The sequence below is a fragment of the Uranotaenia lowii genome, chromosome 3 (genome assembly GCF_029784155.1).
Source record: "Uranotaenia lowii strain MFRU-FL chromosome 3, ASM2978415v1, whole genome shotgun sequence".
NCBI classification, from domain to species: domain Eukaryota; kingdom Metazoa; phylum Arthropoda; class Insecta; order Diptera; family Culicidae; genus Uranotaenia; species Uranotaenia lowii.
In genome coordinates, this window is record NC_073693.1 from 310,989,068 (window position 1) to 311,010,012 (window position 20,945).

The 20,945-nt window shown below is 36.0% G+C and overlaps 1 protein-coding gene across 2 annotated transcripts; it reads right to left on the bottom strand.

The window, feature by feature from the left end:
- Positions 1–864: 864 nt before the first annotated feature.
- Positions 865–15,642, bottom strand: LOC129755165 (glycerol-3-phosphate dehydrogenase, mitochondrial-like). 2 transcript variants are annotated; one of them, XM_055751523.1, is made up of 10 exons: positions 15,330–15,642; positions 4,541–4,656; positions 4,204–4,470; positions 4,027–4,139; positions 2,697–3,966; positions 2,452–2,640; positions 2,288–2,389; positions 2,090–2,216; positions 1,505–1,906; positions 865–1,256 (listed from the first exon to the last, which is right to left on the bottom strand). In XM_055751523.1, exons 2-9 carry the CDS (start codon positions 4,643–4,645, stop codon positions 1,884–1,886), a joined length of 2,196 nt encoding a protein of 731 aa, XP_055607498.1. In that variant the 5' UTR covers positions 4,646–4,656; positions 15,330–15,642; the 3' UTR covers positions 865–1,256; positions 1,505–1,883. The 2 variants fall into 2 exon arrangements, with proteins under 2 accessions (XP_055607498.1, XP_055607499.1); XM_055751524.1 differs by lacking the exon at positions 1,505–1,906 and having other exon boundaries at positions 1,960–2,216; positions 15,330–15,641.
- Positions 15,643–20,945: the final 5,303 nt, after the last annotated feature.

The window sequence follows — 20,945 nt, forward strand, 5'->3', positions numbered from 1 at the left end:
GGAATGGAAAATATCTTAGAGCATGTTTTTTTTTATATTCGCGCAAGCTTGGCGGTGGGATATATAGGTAATTCACTCGAGGAACCAAGTTGGAAAACCAAGTGGATCCATCTTTACAATTAATATCTTGTGCGGAACACGGACGAACGCATTCGAAAAGTCGATGTAAATTTTATTGACTACTCATATCCACTCCGAATCATTGGACTCAAAAATTTTCATTCTTGGTTCTTGTAAATGTAAAAGAAGTTTCGAATAAAAGTAATGGATAAATGTTAAATGAAAGCTTCGGAGTTGTGAAAAGCTAGGTCCGGATTTGTGCAATCGCATCATAGGTTAATTCATAAACCGGCGATCCTCCGAACTGAAAAAGCTGTACGGAAAAAATGTTGAACCAGAGGGGAGTAGTTGATAAAAATTATTAACACCTGCTGAAAAACATTTGTAAGTCTTCTTATAAGCCAATTCTAGTTAGTATTTCTCGTTTTGTAGTCCTTATACAAAGAATTGATCTCGCAGGTTCAAATTTTTAATTCTGAAAGACCTTTCAAGGAAGTTGCTCGCTTGAACCTCACTTAATGATTTAAACGTTTAGCTCTCAAGCGATATCTGACACTTTTTCGACAGTCAAAATCTAAGCGAATGTTTCAGAAGACTAGAGCCTTGCTATATGCGAATGAAACGAGTGAAATAACTTAGCCAACTAATTCCAAAAAGAGTCCCAAACCAAAGCAGACACGCACTGTCACCTATCATCATATTCAGGCATAATCTACATAGGAGCTTCAAGTCAAGTGATATTACTTAATTTTAAACACATTCCAAATCGAAAGGATTGTGATATTCAATGAAATAAAAAAAAGCTTTTAGATTTCACTTTCTTATTGACCTCCGTAACCAATTAACACACTCAGAAGTTGTCATAATATGAATTTTATAAAACGTTTGTTCGGCATCGATGTGCAGGTTTTTGTTTAAGTTTTTGATTAGAAGATTAAGTATCTATATAATTGTTGTTCCTGATAGAAGAATTCATATTTTTCGTTTTTGCGCACAATACTGCTCCTTCGTTTTCCTCGTATTCAGGTCCTTTAACGATTTTCTTCTCGTAGCACGTAGACGACGTGTGTCGCCCGACAGATAACCAATTCATGAAGACAAAACACAGTTCTTTTATTTCTTATTGATAAAATTTGCAAATAATAACTAAAAATAATTTATTACGCTTAAGATAATTGGCGGGATTCTCGTAGATCCTGAAAAACATCAAAATTAGAATTAGTATCGGATAAACACATATGTTTTTCAAATTACACAAAACATTTGAAACGGAACCAAATAATTAGCAAAAAATAATACACGAATAAGTTTGTTAATTTTTTGAATTTTTAACCAATCACATAAAAGAAGCGCTCAAAATAAAATAATTTTGCAAAATACTACAGTTTTCTTAAACCACAAAACACACACTTTGAAAAACTTGAAATTTTCATGAGAACGTTACCTATCCTATAAAACGAAATATTTTGCAACATCGCCACTTTCTGGGTTGCAACGCTTTCTACCGCTGGATCAGTGTTCACATGAAACTCTTGTTTTAATTACAGATATATTTACATCAACACATTAGGGGAACGATGAGGAATTCAAAACATTAAGGTGTTGTTGAGGTGATCAACAGTAAAAATTCGTGCAAGACTTTCCAGCTGAAACTGCAACGGTGCAGTTTTCTGAATTGCGGACATTAAGCGTCGAAGGTAGTCTCTGTGTATTGAACATATGCTTTAGTTTAGTTTTGGGTTGGTGATGTTGAATTTTCTTTTGTTTATGGGTGTATTAGACATAGTTGGAAAACGTGCCATATTAAGACTCGGATTCATGCTTTATCGAGGCTTGTTCCATGGACCTGCGGAATGAGAGAGAGAAAACAACATTTAATCTACACTGGGAACGAATTACCTTCGGTAGGGATAATCTCGCGCCGTAATCGAAGCCAATGGAGGGGGTGAGTTAAAAATTATAACGGTTTTTTTTTCGAAGATTAAACTTCTTCGATCAGATCAGTGGGAGAAAGTGAAAATCTACAGACCACCACCGGAACGGTCGACCGTGACTTGTTCCCGCATTCGGTCCTGTTCCTTGCGGATTTCCTCCTGCTCGGCGATGGCTCCGAAAAGCGAGTGAGAAATGTAACCGGACTTGATGGCCGACATCATCTGAATAGGGGGAGAGTTCAATGGGTGGTTATTAAATTTAAAAACAGATCGGGTGATCATGAAAGACGAACCTGCATGTACTCGTCCAGTTCCACTTGGCCGTTCATGTTGGTATCGATTTCCTTCAAGATGTCATGCAGCTGTTCACCCGTGACTTCCGCATCTCCGAAGGCCTGAGAAAATAGAAAATCAGGTTACAGTTTTCGATTAACTGCGTCAGTTGAATGTCACTTACCTTCATAGCACGCTTAATGTCGTTAATCGAAACGTAGCCCTTCTTATCCTTGTCAATCGTTTCGAAACGCTTCTTGTACATGTTAACCTCCTCCCGGGATAAGTTGACAGGGATTTTCTCTTTGAGCTGCTTGTTTGCAGCCTGACCCATCTGAGTGGCGAGGAAGTGTTCGCAGTTTTTGATTTGTCGCTGAAATGAAAAGCAAAAATTAGGATACGGTAATTTAAGGACTCCTAACAGCGTACCTCCTTCTCTTCCTTGGACCATTTCAATTCTTCTGCCATAATATCAGCTACATGGGGTAAGGCCTCATTGGCAGCTTGTGCGTTCAGGAAAGACAAACGAAGCCGACGAGCGATCATGTCGATACAACTGCAGGCGTACTCACGAACTCCGTAACGGACTTCAGCATCGATGTACGGAAACTCGGGATGCAACTTCTTGCCAATGATGGGCCAACGTTTACCGGTAAGTGAAGCCATTTTAGCAACGGCGAAGGCACGATCGCCGTACGAAATGGCAATGTGTTTAGCGACCTCAACGTCCATTCCCAAATCCTGAACCAGACGGATGTACATGGTCGGGGTCCAGCCTTGACCACCCTCGATCCAAAGTCCATCGGTGACACATTCACGTTCCGGCTTCAGGTTGCAGGCCTTGATAGCGGCATCAATCGTGTGCTCAGCCATCGCTCGATAAGTCGTCCATTTACCTCCAGCGATCGTTACCAGCTTCGAATCGCTTACGTGAACGATGTGATTACGAGCCAACGATTGCGTATCACCCTTGTTCGGGTCCGATACTAGAGGCCGAATACCACTCCATGCCGACAGAACGTCACCACGACGCACATCAACGTCCTTGTTGAGATAGCTCTTGATCTCGCTAAGGATGAACTGAATATCTTCTTCACTTGGAGACGGACTACGTGTGACATCACAAGGGGCATCCGTAGTTCCAGCAATGGTACCGTTCAACCATGGAAGGAAGAAGATGACACGCCCATCCGAAGTCGCCGGATCTAGTAGACCCATTTGAGGTGGACTGTAGAATCCGGGTAGCACAATATGTACTCCCGAACTTGGACAACAGATCGTCTTCACGGTTGGATCATCCATCTTACGAATAGAATCCGTGAAGGGTCCCGTTGCGTTGATGATACACTTGGCCTTGATGGTCCACTCCTTCTTGCTAATGTTGTCGCGAACCTTCGCTCCACATAGAACATTCTTTCCAGCTTCGTTCTTTTTCTTCAACAGCTCCAATACCTCCACGTGGTTGGCTACCGCAGCACCATGACGAGCTGCCGTCAAGGCAACCGCCAAGCACATCCTAGCATCATCCTGCTGACCGTCATAGTAGACGATAGCACCACGGAGCTTATCACCTCGCAACATGGGGAACAGCTCCAGCGCATCTTCTCGGGACAGGTAATACGAACTTTTTACGTTACGATCACCGGCCACAAAGTCGTAGGCCTTAATACCAAACCAGAAATACGGGATCTCCCACCACCTGTAATGCAAACCAATGGATCATTAAATACCAACTGTTTAATCCTTCGAACTTTCTCACGTGTAAACGGGCAACATGATCGGAAGCGGCCTCGTCAAATGTGGTGCTGATCGCAGCATAGAAGCTCGTTCATGCAAGGCCTCTTTCACCATTTTGTACTGCTCAATATCCAGCTACAATAGAACAAACCGTTATTAGCTTCAAAATCAACTTATTATTTCTCGGCAGCCCACTCACCCCCAGGATGGCCTTCTGCAGGTACCGTACGCCACCGTGGATCAGCTTGGTGGACTTGGACGAGGTGCCGCTGGCGAAATCGTCCGCCTCGACCAGGGCCGTCTTGAGTCCTCGCGTAACAGCATCCATGGCACAGCCAGCCCCGGTAGCACCACCGCCGATGATCAGCACATCGTACTCCTCTTCATTCTGCAGTGCCTTGATTTGTTCGCTACGAGAGGGCAGCGTTCGCTTGCGGGTGATCTTTCGCATTTCCTCCATTTGAACCTGTAATTGAGGATAAACCTATTATTAGAGAATATAATTTCTAAGACCATAAACACTGATGATGACTTACATGGTGTGGTGAAATATCACTGTGGCGCATGGCGTAAGTGGTCAGGGCAGCTCCAAGAGCGACCCCGGCTGCCGTCACCCCAAATCTTCGCAAACGTGAGGCCATGGTTTAGGGATCTAGAACAAAAAAATACAAATTGAAATTATTACCATGCGATGATTACTAAGCTTTCTTCTATTGAAAAAATACAACAAAATTAGAAAATTAAATACTGAAAATATTAAAACTTAAAACGTCGATACTTGCTACTGTTTTGACAGGAACTCAAATTCCAGGGACTTTTTGGACAATCGATAAAGTTACAAGATTTTTTTAGCCAAGATATACATAAATATGTACGACACAAGTTTTGTTAAATATCAGATCAAATGATTTTCAATTCGACTTACTACATCTTCGTACCTGAAAATGAACACATTTTCAAGGGTGATGGGAAGTATTTATTAGAGAAACATGAGATATCCAAGAAAGAAAGAACATAAGCCGTAAATATCATAAATTTCTCTAATCGAGGTCCAAAATCAATCCAAGATGAGGTCCACGATCCACATGTCGAGATGCAGAAGTCAACTTCGAATGAGGATATGATACAAAGGATACAAGTGATACAAATTTAATACTAAGAAGTTGTCGGTTCAACATAATCAATAATCAAGAGCCTGTTTGTTATAAAAAATTTTGAAGGATAAAAAAAAATCTCTAAAAAGATACAACGGGTCACCGGCAGGGACTTGAACCCTTAATTTACGGAAATTGCGTGTTCAAATCCCTTACAGCTTATTTTCTTTCTTTCTTTCTTTGAAATCTCATGTTTCCCTGATACTTCCCATCATCTTTGTTAAATATCTTTTTTTTTCTTGTAATTTTAACTTTTCAGTTTTTCAATGATTTTTTTTTTCATTTTTCCTTTTTTTTGTTTGATTACAGTCGTTTTACCATCTTTATGGCATTCGCGACTTTATATCAACGTTGCAGTTGGCGGACAACAGCTATTGAAAAACTTTTCCGGTACAACCGTGTTCGATGTTTACTCTTGGGCTTGAACTCGCGGACATCGGCTCATTTAGCAAGCGACGAAACGCTTTTGAGGTACCGTAAAACGGAGTAACTTTGATCATCGGGGTAACTTTGACCAACAATGAATTTTTCCATATTATCATCAATAACTCAGTCTATAGTTTGAATTTTTGAAAACTGTTTCCTACGTTTGAAAGCCTATTAATTGAGTATCAAATAGGCAAAATTTAGTTTGTATTTGAATTTTTTTTCTGTTAGTAAAAATCTAATTTTAAAATCATCTATTTTCTCCAAGGCTCGCAAACAAACAGCTCTCCTGATGATACCAAAAACCATTTAGAAGCAAACAAGTTGTTTAATGTGAAAGAACAACTTTTATCCTTTGTATATCCTATGTATATGAATACTATGTAAATAAATAATGAACATTTATAGTGCTATTTTTATAGTCATTTAATGATAAATTTTTGATATTCAAAAAATAAGGACATTATCCAAGAGTAAGCACGTATTGGACAAATAGATAGGAACCCTATCACATCGTTAACTTTGAAGAATAAATAAAAATGGAAATAGAGGGAGGGCCTAGGGGAATGTGTGAAAAAATTTCATTTGTATTTTGAAGCTCAAACTATTTAGCAATTATTATAATTTTTGCCCCTAAATGTAAGCAGCATCATAGTTACTTTTTCGATCATAAATATTTTTAAAATAAAGCGTTAAAGACCAAGGTTAAACTGATAAACTAGTTCATGTAAATATTATGAAGGTGTTTTGTATCCTTTATGATCAAGAAAACTCGTTATAACCGTCAGAATAGACACTGATCAATGTCACCCCAAAGCATCAAATTCTGAACAGAGAAGAAAACGATTTTTAAATCAAATTTAAAGAAGTCTAATAAATTTCTGCAACCGTGTACTACGTTCATAGGAGTCGAGTACTGGTTTTAAAAATATAAAACATGCCACATTCTCCTTAACAGAAAAAATAATCGAAATATATTGAAAAAAGTGATCAATCTTACCCCGGATTACGGTACCTAAATCAAAGAATTGATATGATATCATAATCCTTTCAAAGTGGAAGATGTTTTCAATTCTCGTTATTTGAAACGTTGCTTGTGTACCAGGTTTTATTTAAAATCTTGAATGCTTTCGTTTTAACATTGGTTTTTCCTATGGATCTAGCGAGATAGTCATGCAGTACCTCGCTAGGCACACGTTGAGTTGATTGTTTTCCAATGCCAAAAAGACATACCCTTATGCATCGACTAATCTATTATATAAAATTCTCTTGTAACGGTGTTTGTAGTACTTCTCCTCCGAAATGACCCAAACGATTAGAATGAAATTATTTTTATAATATTCTGTAGCCATGCGAATCGGTTTATATCGAATAAAAATAACACAAAGTCGCATCAATTGTCCGTAATAATTAAATTTGTAGTTTTTAGAATGAAATAAAAGTCATGGCTTCCATTTTTTCGAGATTTTTTTTTCCATTGGGCGCCGGCCGGGCGGTTTGTTTTTCGTCTCCATGGTCGAGGCGTCGCGAGCAAACGTCGAGAAAGGGTAGTAACCATGGCATAGCATACTGATTGTGATTTGTGGGAATATTTGGGCGCGCCTTTTTCAACCAAGCATAATTTCAATGCATGTGGTGGCTATATGGTGGCTATAACCATTTAAACGATTTAAAAAAAATTTAACTTTAATTCGTGTTATTTAAAGAAGGAATTTTTGTCTGAAAAATATGAATTTAGTACTGATGCATATGAAATAATGGTATGATTCTTTACGGACATTTGAAAAAAGAAAAGTCGAAAGATTTGGTTTATAATCCAATACGCCTAGAAACATTTTTCGATCATGTACAAATGTGCTTTACTGAAATTGTATACAGCGCCTTTAAATTTACAGAACAACTTCAAAATCCGTTGAAAATGAACAGACACATGAACTGAACAAGAGCCTGTCCTTTAAAATGGATTATATAGGATTGATGTTTATTTAAATGCCGAATGCAAAGAAGTGCAAACCTTCAACATTTACAAAACATGTATGCATAATTTTTAATTTATAAATGGTTGGGCCCAAATAAACAATCTGACTAAATAAACTCAACTTTTTTTTAAATCTTTCACCGAAAAACTGTTTACAGGTTCCCTGTTTGTTTACACAGAATTCAAGTACGTACTTAACATAAACGTGTGTTTTTGTTTAACATATTTTGGCTACATAGAAAAGACTTTAGATTCGCGTTTTTGTTGATTTTTTTTTTGTAATTGATATTCCAGAAGCAAAATTTTTTTGATAACAGAAGCAGAATTTTTTTTTTGATAAGTTTTTAAGATGACCTGAAAGTGTTGAGAATAATATTAACTCCTGTCATTTCACACAGTGAAACAAGTGGCAGCGCGCTATTAGCCATGAAACAAATACCTACCAATTTTTCTCTAAAATAGTCAAAAAGGGTATCCCGAGTGTTAAATCTGAAGCGGATATTCAAAAATTATAAATGTCTTCGTAAATGAAGGTCTTTTGGTTAAACAGTATTCAGAATAATTGAAGTACCAAGAATTATTTTTTCTGGAGAAAAACTGCAGATATATCAATGAAAGATGATAAAAAAGACAAAAAGGAACAAGTATAAAATTAATTTTAAAGTCTTTCTTTTCCATTTTGAAAGAATATGAAAGTTGAACTGTGATGATATCCATTTGCACTTGCCCCGATGTTTCTTTAATCAAAATAACTATGTATAATAAAGAAAGACACTTAAATGTTAAAGGTTTCGAGGTAAATTTACATGAAAATTTCTAGAAAATAGAATGAATACATGAAATCATCGTAGCCTTAACAGATTAGTTCTTTTTATGTATTAATTTTTTTAAAACCTGCATTCCAATTATATGTTATTGAATCTTGAAAATATCACATAATCTTAAATGAAATCGCAAATCACCTTCAACACTGTTAACAACAAAAAATTTAAACATAGTTTTCCTCCTTTCAAAACCAAATTAAATTCCTTTGAACATTAAACCAATAAATCATGAAAACTTGATTTATTGAGGTAATATTTTATGCAATAAAATTTGCAATTTTTGCTCCGACAAATAAAAAAACGGCGAAAAAATGTACCGTCCAAAGCTTTCGGAAGCTAAAAGTGCTGCGCTAGGCTTAATATTGGGCAAATACTCCAAAAATTGTCCCGATATTCAAAATTCTTCTTCTATAAAATTTCATATGCAATATTCCAATAAATGAAAATTTTTTGATTTCGGTTTCAACCTTAAGTGATCTTTAGGAAAGCGGAGTAAATAAACTAAATGGTATACAATAAATGAAACATAGATATAATCAACATATGTTATTTATGGAACAAGTTACAAAGAGTGGATTTATTTTAGCATAAGGCTTGTCAAGTTTGATGGTTACGTTGAGTGCTGAAAAAATCGAATTTGCAACGGGAAGCTGATACCTGATACGAATTCGGCAATATTCAAAGCATCCGAATCAAAGAAATGTAAATGAAAGACATTCATGTAAGATGCATGTAAGATTGATTGGAGCAAATTTTTTAATAATTTATGAAAAGACCCGTAGAATTGAGTTAAAATTCTTAGATTTGATTTCGATATAATCAAGCGGGACAATTCGAGCAAACGGAAAAGATGGATATGGGAAAAAACTAGGACATGTTCAAGAATGCGAGACGATTAACAACTCAAGATTTGATGCTTTTTTGAAGTTAAACAGCGAAGAAAAAATGGAAATTGACGCCAAGTTTAACATGGTAAGACGAAGTTTACCGGGTCTGCTAGTAACTTTATAGAATTAATAAATTGCCGTGAAAACCATAAGCAGACTCGGTTGCACAGACGTAACAAAAATTATGTTGATTTTTCAGAACAAAATAAATAATTTTTCCATACAAACAAAAGTACAAATTTACTCATATAAAAGTTACTTAAAAATTCTGCAATAAAAATATGGATGAGTTTTGAACCAAAGCAAAGCCATTTGGATCCAGAGTTTGAGAAATTTCAAAATGACCCCAAATCGACTCAGTCTAATATCATATATCATATTGATCTTGTGTCGACCCCCATCTCACTTAAATGTTGAAAGTTGAAGGAATCACTGAAAGTAACAAATCAACTGTTTACGTCAAAACTAGCTAATGTTCAAAATTGTTCGCGATGTATGAAATAAAAAATAATAATGAACATTATTCTCTTTTCTATTTACAGGTATGTACCCGATGTCGATGATCAAATGAATTCAGGGTTTGTTAAAAATTTTCCTAGAACATTTTTGCTTGCAAAGTGCACACACAAAGAACAGTAAAAAGTGATAGGGGAGAATGAGGATACTTGATCCCTGGGGATACTTGATTCCTTAGCTATATCTCGAAACTGGATTGTCTTACAAAGATCAAATGTTCTAGAAAAATGTGCCAAAATGAGCAAAATAACAATGCTTGTAGTTTTAAAAAAATTAATAACATAATTGTTTGAGTAATTGAACTTTGTTTGAAAAATTTCACAAAATGTAACTTGAAGATTTTTTTTCATCACTTTAAAATGTTTCTTACATGGGAAAATTATGAAAAAAAAACATTTGTTCCAATGTATCAATCGTTCGAGCGTAAAAGGAACTTCATAATGCCATATTTTTAAAGCAATGGAAAACTCTCAACTTTTTTCAGAAAAAGTTTTCTAAAATGTTTATTTATGGGTACAATTGATTCACTAGAGCTGGGTACAATTGATCCCCCTTCCAAACGGCATATTCTTCTTCTGAATTGATCGTTATGATTGCTGATTACGAAATTACTAATATTTATCTAAAAACTAATATTTATCAAACAATTGTCTGAAGAAAAGAGCAAAATAATTAACTTTCTCTTAATTATAAAAAATAGCGCCTTTAAGTATGCAATGTTATTAGCGTTGAGACAAAGTTATAGAATTTTCTTCTTATGTCTGCTATAAATTGTGAAATGAGAACAAACATGACCAAAATAGTCAATTAACATTCTATCTTGGGGTTTTGTTTGATTTTTATACAAGGATTAGGGCTTCCTGACTAAAAGATCAAGTCTCCTTCAATAGGGGATCAAGTCTCCCCTAACTTCAGAAAAATCGCAATTTTTTTACTCCCACGAAAATGCTAGTTCATCAACGGGTTCAAGTATCGTTCTAATTTTTTGAGCATAGAAACTTGAAGTTACAAGCTGTCAGAAAATGTCAAAGACGGCGAGTTGCTAAATTTTTCCAAAAAGATATGGTGCAAATAAGAAAAGGGGATCAAGTATCCCCACTCTGCCCTACTGAAAGTATCTCACTATTCAGAAATCTCTCATTTGAATTTTGAATCTTTGATTTTCTGTATGAATTTGTTCTTCGATTATTTATTCGTAATTCAACCAGTGAATCTGAATGAAAATCCCGAACGATGAAACTCTGATATTTCAATTCTGAATCATCATTATGGAACTTTTTAAGTTTATATCCTGAATAAGAATTAAGTGTAAAATTTCAAATCCAAATCTTAAAAATGGTTTGTTATTTTAAATGTTTTCTTTTAATATTCCGGAATGATTAGTTTCGAACATGGAAAATGAATTTATTGTTAGTTTTAAATTCAAAACCAAAACTCGAATCAGGATTTTGTATCAATCATGAACCGAACTGATGATCAAGAATAACAACCTGGATACAGATTCCACAATCCGGTCACTGGCAACAAATTTTAATTTTTATTAAAAAAAATTTGGAATCAGAACCTCGGAAACAATTCAAACCTAAGGTTACCAGATAATTTTCCGCACTTATCCGGACTATTTTATCTAAAACCTTGCAAAATCCGGGCATTGGATTTCAAAGTTTACAACCCAAAATCTTGGCAATATTCAGGTAAATTAGGAAATTCATCAGCGAAACACATCAGCCAGTTTATTTGGATAAACTTTGCTCCAAAAAAAAAAGTTTTGGGTGCAACATACCTAACTGTTATCAATTAATTAATTTTTTTTCTTTGAATTTACAAATAGAGAGAAAACATTTGGGAAAAATTCCGGATATGAGGCAACCTTAGTGAGTCTAATCTTATTGAAAATTCTATGTTGGAGACTAAGGACTGGGATAAGATTTCGAGGTTTTGGCCTTAATTCTGAGTCGAGATTGTTACTCTTGATTCGCTTTAGTCGTTCATAAAAATTTCATTAAGAATTTAATATTTTGAGTTTAGAGAAGAAGATTTTGCTTGACATTTTTGGACCCTCAAGGGGGGATCTAACCCCCAAACCCCCTGTTCCTACGGCCATGAATTCAGATATATCTTATCAATAAGTCCATTGAGAAATAAAAGTTTAAACGTCAAAATTTATTCAAAAAATGTTTTGATCGTAGAGCCTTAAAACGTTTCCTATTTAATTCGTTCGATCAGAATTATCTGAAGCAAAAGGTCTTTAAAGGAGTTTAATATGACAAAAAATTCTAGTAGTTAATATTGAACATTTCATTGTATCATAATAAGGCTTATTTAAGAACAAAAACACTGATACACAGCTTTTAATATTGCATCACATCCAGGATTGAATGAAATATGTGTATAACAGGAATAAAAAATATTTAATTTCATTTAGTTTGTTTAGTATTTGGCTCAATTTCTAGATGAAGTGTTGAATAAAGACTTTGGCAAGGTGACTCATATGGAATCTCAGTGGAACTGCATGTTTCTTTGAAGAGATCTTATTTACTTAACACAAAGGCGTACATCTTTCAGGAAGATGATGGCTAGCACAAATGATTAAAACCATCAGCTCTTTTAAAACTACGTCATGGAATCTGATAGAAATTTTATTGTGAGAGCTTTCTAATTCGTGTTCTTTTTTCTTGTGTTATCACACCTCCCAAGCATATGGTGATTGGTAAAGATTGCATTTAAATAATTTGAAAATTATATCCATTTATTAATATGTTAGCATGGAATGAAAAAAAAAAACAAGTTTGACCACATTTTAAGCATTTTTTAATTAAACATTATAATTTCAGGAACATTTAAATTTGCTCAATATAGCGATTTTTTTGCATTGAAATTCATGACCTGTACAACAAATAGTACCGCAAATATTGTCAAATTTGTTTGTGTGTATTCTAAGATTACTTCCAGCAAGATGGCTTCAGTAATTTCGATTGAGTTTCACAGTCAACATGGCGTTTGGTAAGTTAATATTGAAAATCTTAATGCAGTTGTAAAACAGTTTTGAAATTGTTTTATGCCAGTTGGGAAAATATTTTGCAATAAGCAGTTTTATGAGAGTTTTAAGAGAGCTTGAATCACAGCTTCGTTTGACGTAATAAGATTTACCTTAGTCAGTGTAAGTATTTAATTTTGAATTATTTTAAAATCCGATTTTTGTCGGAACATTGTGTTGGACTTGGGGCCTGTTGAGAAACTCGGAAACGAATCTGGAACTGAAAATTCTATCATGCTGTCTTCTTCAATATCTGACAGTTCAATACGGTTGATTTGCGATTCTTTTGAAATTTGAATGCGGATACAACAAACTTGTTTTTATCTTTCAGATGAATTTAGCTCTGTAAATTTATATCGTTTTGAGAGCCCGTTTTCTCAAAGCCATCACTCAAAATCCTTTTAAAACAGGTTATGCAATCTCAAAAAGAGGTAACAAAGTTTAGACGTGTATACGTTCTTCTCGATTGTCAAAGCATCTGTCACTTAGTTTTATCATGCCTTCATCCACTGTTCCAATAAAATAGTTTTTCAACATGGCTTGAATGCTAGTTTTAATAGAGCATTGAGTGCTTTATTAAAACAGGTACCAAAGCCCTAATAATAACAGGAAAGTATGTGTTTTATTGAAGCTGAAGCAATACATTTGCAACTTTTTTACAACACTTTAAGATAGAGTTTTATTCAAGTTTGAGCAAAAATTTCAGGGCTCTTTTAAAACACAGGATAAACGAAACATTTCCTGTGTTACAATAGAACAGTTTTAAAAATTGTATGCTATGGAAAAGTCTTCGATCTCATGACCCCTGGCTTGAACGTTATCTTCTAGGCCATGGTCTGCTGTATTGCTGTAATTTGACCCGGAAATGTATGACATGGATAATTAAAGTTCATAAAGTAAGAACTACAGGCTATTGAATGAAAATAAGATACTAAATATTCTAGAGTAGTAGTTTTACGCAGGGAATTCAGTACTACCTAGTGTTAAAGTAAATCTAACAAATACCTAATGATGATGCGAATACATCAGCAACGCATAGAAAACTTAAACCTTTAGTAACTTGCAATGATGTCATATACTTCACAACAAGCATTCAAGCATCAAGATGTGAATTCTTCAACTTTAACTTGCTCAGCTTAACATCCATATCCAAAGCCCGATTACTACTACTACGGGATGGGAGATGCCAGTTCCCTTGCAATCTACCCAAATAACATCATAAATATGTGAGAAACAGATACGAAACAAAATTCTCAAACGATGAAACACTAGCCGGCCGGCTGGTGAAGAAAGCGATACTTTTGCTTTTAATTGTTCACCCACACGGGTGGGAGGGTAGATGACACTTGTTCAGAACAAAACGTCACTGAAATTTTCCCGTTGATATTGGGAATTCTTAAGTTACGATTCACAAATCATGAGAGTTTATAAAAATTTTGAACGAAAGATAAAACTCAGGATTGAGGTTCTTACAACTTGTTCAGAATTCAAGAAAGCAAAACAATATTTTGTGCTTATCAAGGCCAACGTTTCGGTCTTTCTTTTCGGCCTTCTTCATGGAATATTCCACATGGTACGATTTGTAAATATTCTTCAGCCCATTCTGTACGAGGAAAACAAAAAAAAATTCCACTCATTATAAAAGTCTTCCAAGTGTTCACAGCCGGCATTTTTTTTCTCTATTCCCTTGATGTTCGCACTTCATTTCTTACACGCTAAAATCGTGTGATCACCGAAGGTCGGTTATTTGTTTTTTCCCTCTTTCTTTCTTTTCCTTCCTCTTGTTGCGTTCACGTGATTCCTGTCCGAGAGGGTGTTGACATTTTGGCACCGATTCGCTCTACCTACATATAGGAGGTTCAGCGGCACGCTGATTCTACGATCGGTTGTATAATTTCCCCACACTAAACTGTAGCTAGCACCTCTCTCGATCATCATATGTTACATCCGAATTGAGAATTACCGAACCGATCTCCACCTTGCCACCTTTGTAGTATTTTTAAACAAGTAGTATTAGACAACTTGCAGGATTGGCTTTGGTACGAATAGAATGTGATGCTATAAAATGAGTTTCATCTCGATAACAGTTTTGTATTGACATACTTTTTTTATTGGGTTTACGCGGTTTTAAAAATATTTGAAAAAATGCACCATTATCTGAGACATGGAACATCCACCACAAACACTTAATCAAGTCACGTTTTTCCCAATCACACGAGCGTTTAACAGTTAGTTTGGTTTACACTTGATGTCGGTAGACTCCAGCGCAAATGACAGTGGCTCCAGTCAGTTGTTGAGTCAGCGTCAGCGTTTAACCTTCAAATGACTTTTTTCGATCACTATTCTCATCGATGGTAAAATTGCAAGAACCCTTGACACTTTCAGGACCAGATAACCGTTGTCGCCCTTATGTAATCGGTGCAATTTTCAGCTGCAATTTTTCACTCAAGGGACAATCACTTTCATGCACATTTTTATAGGGGATTCCAATTTTTCCTATTACCTTTGAGAAACAAAACACCAACACTAGGGTTTTCTGGAACGTCAACCAAGAGAATCGCGGACAATTTTCCACACCTGAACGGAACTGGAGCTGACTGAGCCCTGCAGCTCGAAGCTTGGCGAGGATCGTTGGGGCACCTGAGGGGGAGAACTGTGTCACCAGTGCGAAAGATGAATTCGATTCGAGGACGTCGCGAAGCGAACTAAATCAATCTCGCTAACTGAGCTTGGCTTGGCCAGACCATAATCGTCTCTCTGGCTAAAACCGAGCGTCGCAAAATCTCCGCGCGTCGATGAACAAACCAAGTGGTTGTTGAGTCTCCAACCACCTACTCGCGGGAAGCTCACGAAACTATCAAAGTTCCATCCAACGCCGATACGATACCGGCAGAATCCACTCTCTTGCCAATTACCTTTTTTGCAATGATATGAGTGGACAAACTAACGGGGTTTACACCCGAAGATATTGTAAAAATTCTGACTAAACACTGAAATATCTTAGAAGAGTCAACATACCAATTTGACCATTATAACGGAAAAAATACTTCCGAAAATTGGAGGACATCTCCTTAAGGGTCCTAATGAAAGTTTTAATCCTACGTGATCGATTTTTCATTGAACAGATGTCCCTTTTAAATCATCACTTATTTTCTGGGTGTATCCCGAAAGAGTTTCCACTCATGCGAGACTTCCACCACACAAGTCTGAAATCATCCATCAGTTAGTTGGTGCAAAATTTTGTCAGTTCTTCTCGCTTTGGTGCTGATCGACGAACGTTCGCTGAATCGGTTATGTGTTGTTTAGAACAAACTCTTGTCTGAGATCGAGTTATGATCATAAGGATGATGGTGCCCGGAGGCATAGGGCGCGTGTCGTTCAGAGGATGACCTTGAACTGGAGTCATTCCAGTCAGCAAGTCAGTCGCACTTCATGTGAGCGGCACGTGTGCGAGAATCCGTTCGCCGTCTGGAGAGTTGCGAGTGGATGGTTTCAACAATATTAGTCATTCGTCTTTGGAATACGATAGATGAAACCTGGGCGGAAGAAACGACGTGAAATAAACGTCACATCGGCGTTACCGAAATTTTATTGGATAGGTCATCAAAAAGAGCCGACCATCATTTAGATCAAATTAGGTGATAGGGAAAGATTACACTGAACTTTGACGGAAATGAGAACTGCTGGGTGATACGAAAAATAACTACGATTGATTGTTTGGTCGAAGGATTTGGCGACTATTTTTCTCGGCGATATCAAGCATGAACAGTTTGCGTGGTAACTTCTGAATTTTATTTAATGAGAAGATCCTAATTTATTTTTATTCTTGGAGGTGATCTGTTTTTTAAAGTTCCATCAAATTTTAGAAATTGATCATGCTGCATATAGTGACTTTATTCGTTACATGGCGACCGTAAAAATATAGTTCCATAAATATGGTGCAATATAAATGTTTTATTTTTATAATATACTAGTTGATATTACCCGGCCTTGCTCATGTTCACATAAAATATAAATCAAAATGAGTCGTCTGCAGCACTGAACAGTTTTAGTTTAAATAGATGGTAGAACTGACCAACATGATCTACAATAACTCGAAAGTTTTAGATTGACCAATGAAATTAAATTGTACAAAAATAAAAACCTCAGATTTAATTTCAAAAAAATTTCATGTATCGAATTTGGTTATAATTTTTCCCAGAAAGTTAATGTTTAATTGTCTAGTCCCTCGTTTGAATTCCTACAAGGCTATCAAAGCGTTGAAATCGCAGCCTTCAACTCATAACTCCAAATCCAATTTATTTTTCGTTTCCCTATTAGGAATTTAAAAAACATGAAAAGATTAGTTTCCTAAAAGCTGGAACATAAGTCTTCAGCACACAGTCCAAATAGTTATTCGACTGAAGAAGTCAATTCATTATAAAGATGAATCATTGCATCCATACTTTACACAGCGTATATTCATGTAGATTTTCAAGGCTCTCAGCGCACTATGGAAACTAAGGCGGCAACAATATTGTTCTGCATTTAATGAACTTTTTTTGAAGTTGATATGAATTGTGTGCATTTAACATGCGATATAAACTATTTCCAGCTATGTTTTGCAGATGTAATCAGAAAGGACAAAAAAAAATGGAACATTAACTCTTCAAATGCATAGTGTAGTTTAAAAACAACTAACCTAAAGCATATTATCTCGGAAACGCGTGGATATTTTTGAGTTATGTGTTCACAAAAGATACTTTAGAGATAAAAAATTGACTCAGGGTATTTTGATTCATTAATTAGACCTTAACCTACACGGAAAATAATAAAAAAGTAAAATTCACCGAGATAAATATCAAGGTGAACGATCGTGGAAGCCAAAAAGGTAACTTACCTCTTCGAGGTGAACCTCACCTCACAGCGAGGTAAAGTTTTCCTGATTAGAGCTAAATTAAAAGGTACAACTCACCTAGAAAGAATTTAAATTCAAAAAAGGTTCATTTAACCTTGTAGCGAGGTGAATTTAACCTAGATTGAGCTAAACAAAATTCTACAATTAATCTTGAAGAAGGTAACTATTTGTGAACCCGTTTATTAAGGTTAGCTGTTTTGTCACTAATGAACAAGTTTAGCTTCGTGATTTAAATATTTTCTTGACCGGAACGCAGAAGGGCATGAATGTGTTAATCAATGCAGGAGGATTCAACGGGCATGGTGACTTGGAAGCACGCGGAGAAGGTGATCGTGAGAAAGTTAAATGAAGACCATCGAGCTGGATTACCACGACCCTGGGGGAAGAAAGTTAACCTAGTCTTGCCTCAACAATATTTTTAAAACACGGTGATACATTCTAATAATATTTATAATGTAAAAGTGACTATTTATCTTAAATAAATACAAATTTTTGAATGAATTTTGTTTTATTTTAATTGAAGAAACCATCCAAAACAGGTAGTTTATGTTCTAAATTAGAAAACGGTGTTATTAACTATTTACTAGAAAAAGGTAAAATTTACCTTTTTGCTAGGTGAATTAAAAAATGGTAAAATTTACCTTTTTGCTAGCTGCATGAAAAAAATGTAAAATTTACCGAGGAAGCCCCACCTTTTTTTTATTTCCCGTGTATGTTTTGGGCAACGCTGGGGTTTTTTCTTAGAGATAAAAATGTTAAAATCCTCAAAGAAAATCATAAAAATTACTCATTTTTTACACTATTTTGTTAACCGTGTAAGAATGAAAAATATTTAAAAAAAATTACAAATAAGCTTTTAAACCAGGGATGAGCAACCAGAGGCCCGCGGGCCGCAAGTGGCCCGCGAGACTTTTTTGTGCGGCCCGCGAAGCTTTTTTTCATATTTTTTTGCCTAAACTTTTTTCTACAATGGATTGTTTGGGTAATTTTTATGACTTGCTCAAATATGCTCTTATCTGCATTTGCCCCACAATCTTTCAGATTGTTAACTTTTTTCCGGCATTTTAAGCATTTATTATGTTCTGTTCAAGGCATTAATGCAATATTGTTCATTGGCATAACGTAATATTGGGTTTTTTTTATTATTCAGGATACATTTTTCCTAACAATTTAACTCCTACCACTTTGAAAAGCAAAATCCATCAAAGTGAGTCGGAAGAGCTGCCAAAATCGAAAGCTACACATGATCAAAACAATGAAGTCGTTATATTCGTTTCAAGCAAAAATAAAGAGATAGATAGAAAATATGCTCAGCAGATAATTTTTTTTAATTATTCTATCCAATTCTGCAAAAAGGCTTGTTCTGTTAGCATTCAAATACTGGCAAAAAAACTTAAACAAAAACCTATTTTTTATTTATGAATATTGACGAAAATTACGAAAGCCTGGGTGAATCATTTCAGATTTTTTTTTTATCAACATGAATCAGCTGGCATCAAAGTTGCCGACAAAAAATATTAGTTCTTGATAAAACAATAGATATCTAAAATTCTGTGATTCGACCCAAAAGGTCTTTGACGATTATCTGTTATCCTTTTTCAGAAATTTGATAGAAAATTTATAACAGACGTCTATCAATTGAGTTATTTCACTTATAATTCGTATTCCATATTAACAAAGTCCAGAGGTCGGCATTAAAGCGCTATAAGCGAATAGCTACATTTTTGTTAGTATTTTTTTTTTAACTTTATTTTTAAAGTACTTACGGATGACCAAACTCCATTGCCTTGTAGAAAATAACATTCATCCGCATTCTTGCTTGAATAATTACGCCTAGAGGAGTTTGTCAACATAAAAGTAGCGGACTAATTAGCGATTAGCGATTTATCGCCAAACACTAGAAAAAAAAGCATATATCAGCATTCTTCCTTGACTGATTGCTTTTGGTGGAGTTTATCCGCTAAAGGGTGATACGGTCGAAATTTGGTCAAGGGAAAACACGTGTAAATCAGTGAAATCGTTTATTTAAAAAATCAAATAAAATTTCATTTTCAAGTTTATTAGCATAAAATTCAGGAAAAATATTCAGTTAGGCATCCGCTTTTCCAAATCCGAATTGCCGAGCCTTACGCTTAACCCCTGCCATCAGATTTTGTACAGCCACCTTGTCCATCTTCTTCGCCGCAGAAAGCCAGTTTGCCTTTAACTGCTGCTCGTACTTGACAGTTTTTTTGGTCTTCTTTAGATTCCGCTTGACAATAGCCCAGTATTTCTCAATTGGGCGAAGCTCTGGCGTGTTGAGAGGTTCTTGTCCTTGGGAACCACCTGCACGTTGTTGGCGGCGTACCACTCCATGGCCTTTTTACCGTAATGGCAAGATGCCAAATCCAGCCAAAACAGTACGGAACAACCGTGTATCTTCAGGAAAGGCAGCAGATGTTTATTCAAACACTCTTTCACGTAAATTTCTTTGTTGACAGTCCCGGAAGCTATGAAAATGCTGCTTTCCAAGCCACAGGAACAGATGGCTTGCCAAACCGGATATTTCTTCGCGAACTTTGACAGTTTCATGTGCTTGAAAATATCTGCTACCTTTCCCGTTCCTATTGCCGTATAAAACTCCTGTCCCGGAAGCTGCTTGTAGTCGGCTTTGACGTAGATTTCGTCATCCATTACCACGCAGTCAAACTTCGTCAGCATTGTCGTGTACAGCCTCCGGGATCGCGCTTTGGCCGTCGTATTTTGTTTATCATCGCGATTTGGAGTCACTACCTTCTTGCAAGTCGATAGTCCGGCTCGTTTTTTGGCTCGATGTACGGTTGTAGACGATTCACTCAACTTATTTGCGGCATCTCGGAGAGAGAGGTTAGGGTTTCGCTTGAAACTACCGGCAACTCTCTTTGTCGTCTCAGCGGCTTCCGGTTTTTGATTTCCCCCCGATCCAGACTTCCTGGCTGTCGACAAACGTTCCCCAAACACTTTAATTACATTTGTAATGGTTGATTTGGCAACTTTTAGCGATTTTCCAAGGTTTGCGTGCGAGTAGCTCGGAATTTCGCGATGCGTGAGCAAAATTTTGATACGCTGCTCTTCTTCCTTGGACGGCATTCTGACAACTGAAGAGTGAATCCAAAATCAAAATAGGAGCAACATTCTACACTCACACACCTGAAGAAATTTGAATTTTTTATTTGGTTTAGCAAATAATCTGTCGAAATTTGG

What these genes read in the sequence shown, in the direction of transcription:
- LOC129755165 (XM_055751523.1), bottom strand. Translation starts at nt 4,645, where the DNA reads ATGGCCTCACGTTTGCGAAGATTTGGGGTGACGGCAGCCGGGGTCGCT. An exon ending in TGCAGAAGGCCATCCTGGGG is followed by an intron (nt 4,140 to 4,203) that starts GTGAGTGGGCTG and finishes GTTCTATTGTAG; the next exon opens with CTGGATATTGAGCAGTACAA. An exon ending in ATCATGTTGCCCGTTTACAC is followed by an intron (nt 3,967 to 4,026) that starts GTGAGAAAGTTC and finishes TTTGCATTACAG; the next exon opens with GTGGTGGGAGATCCCGTATT.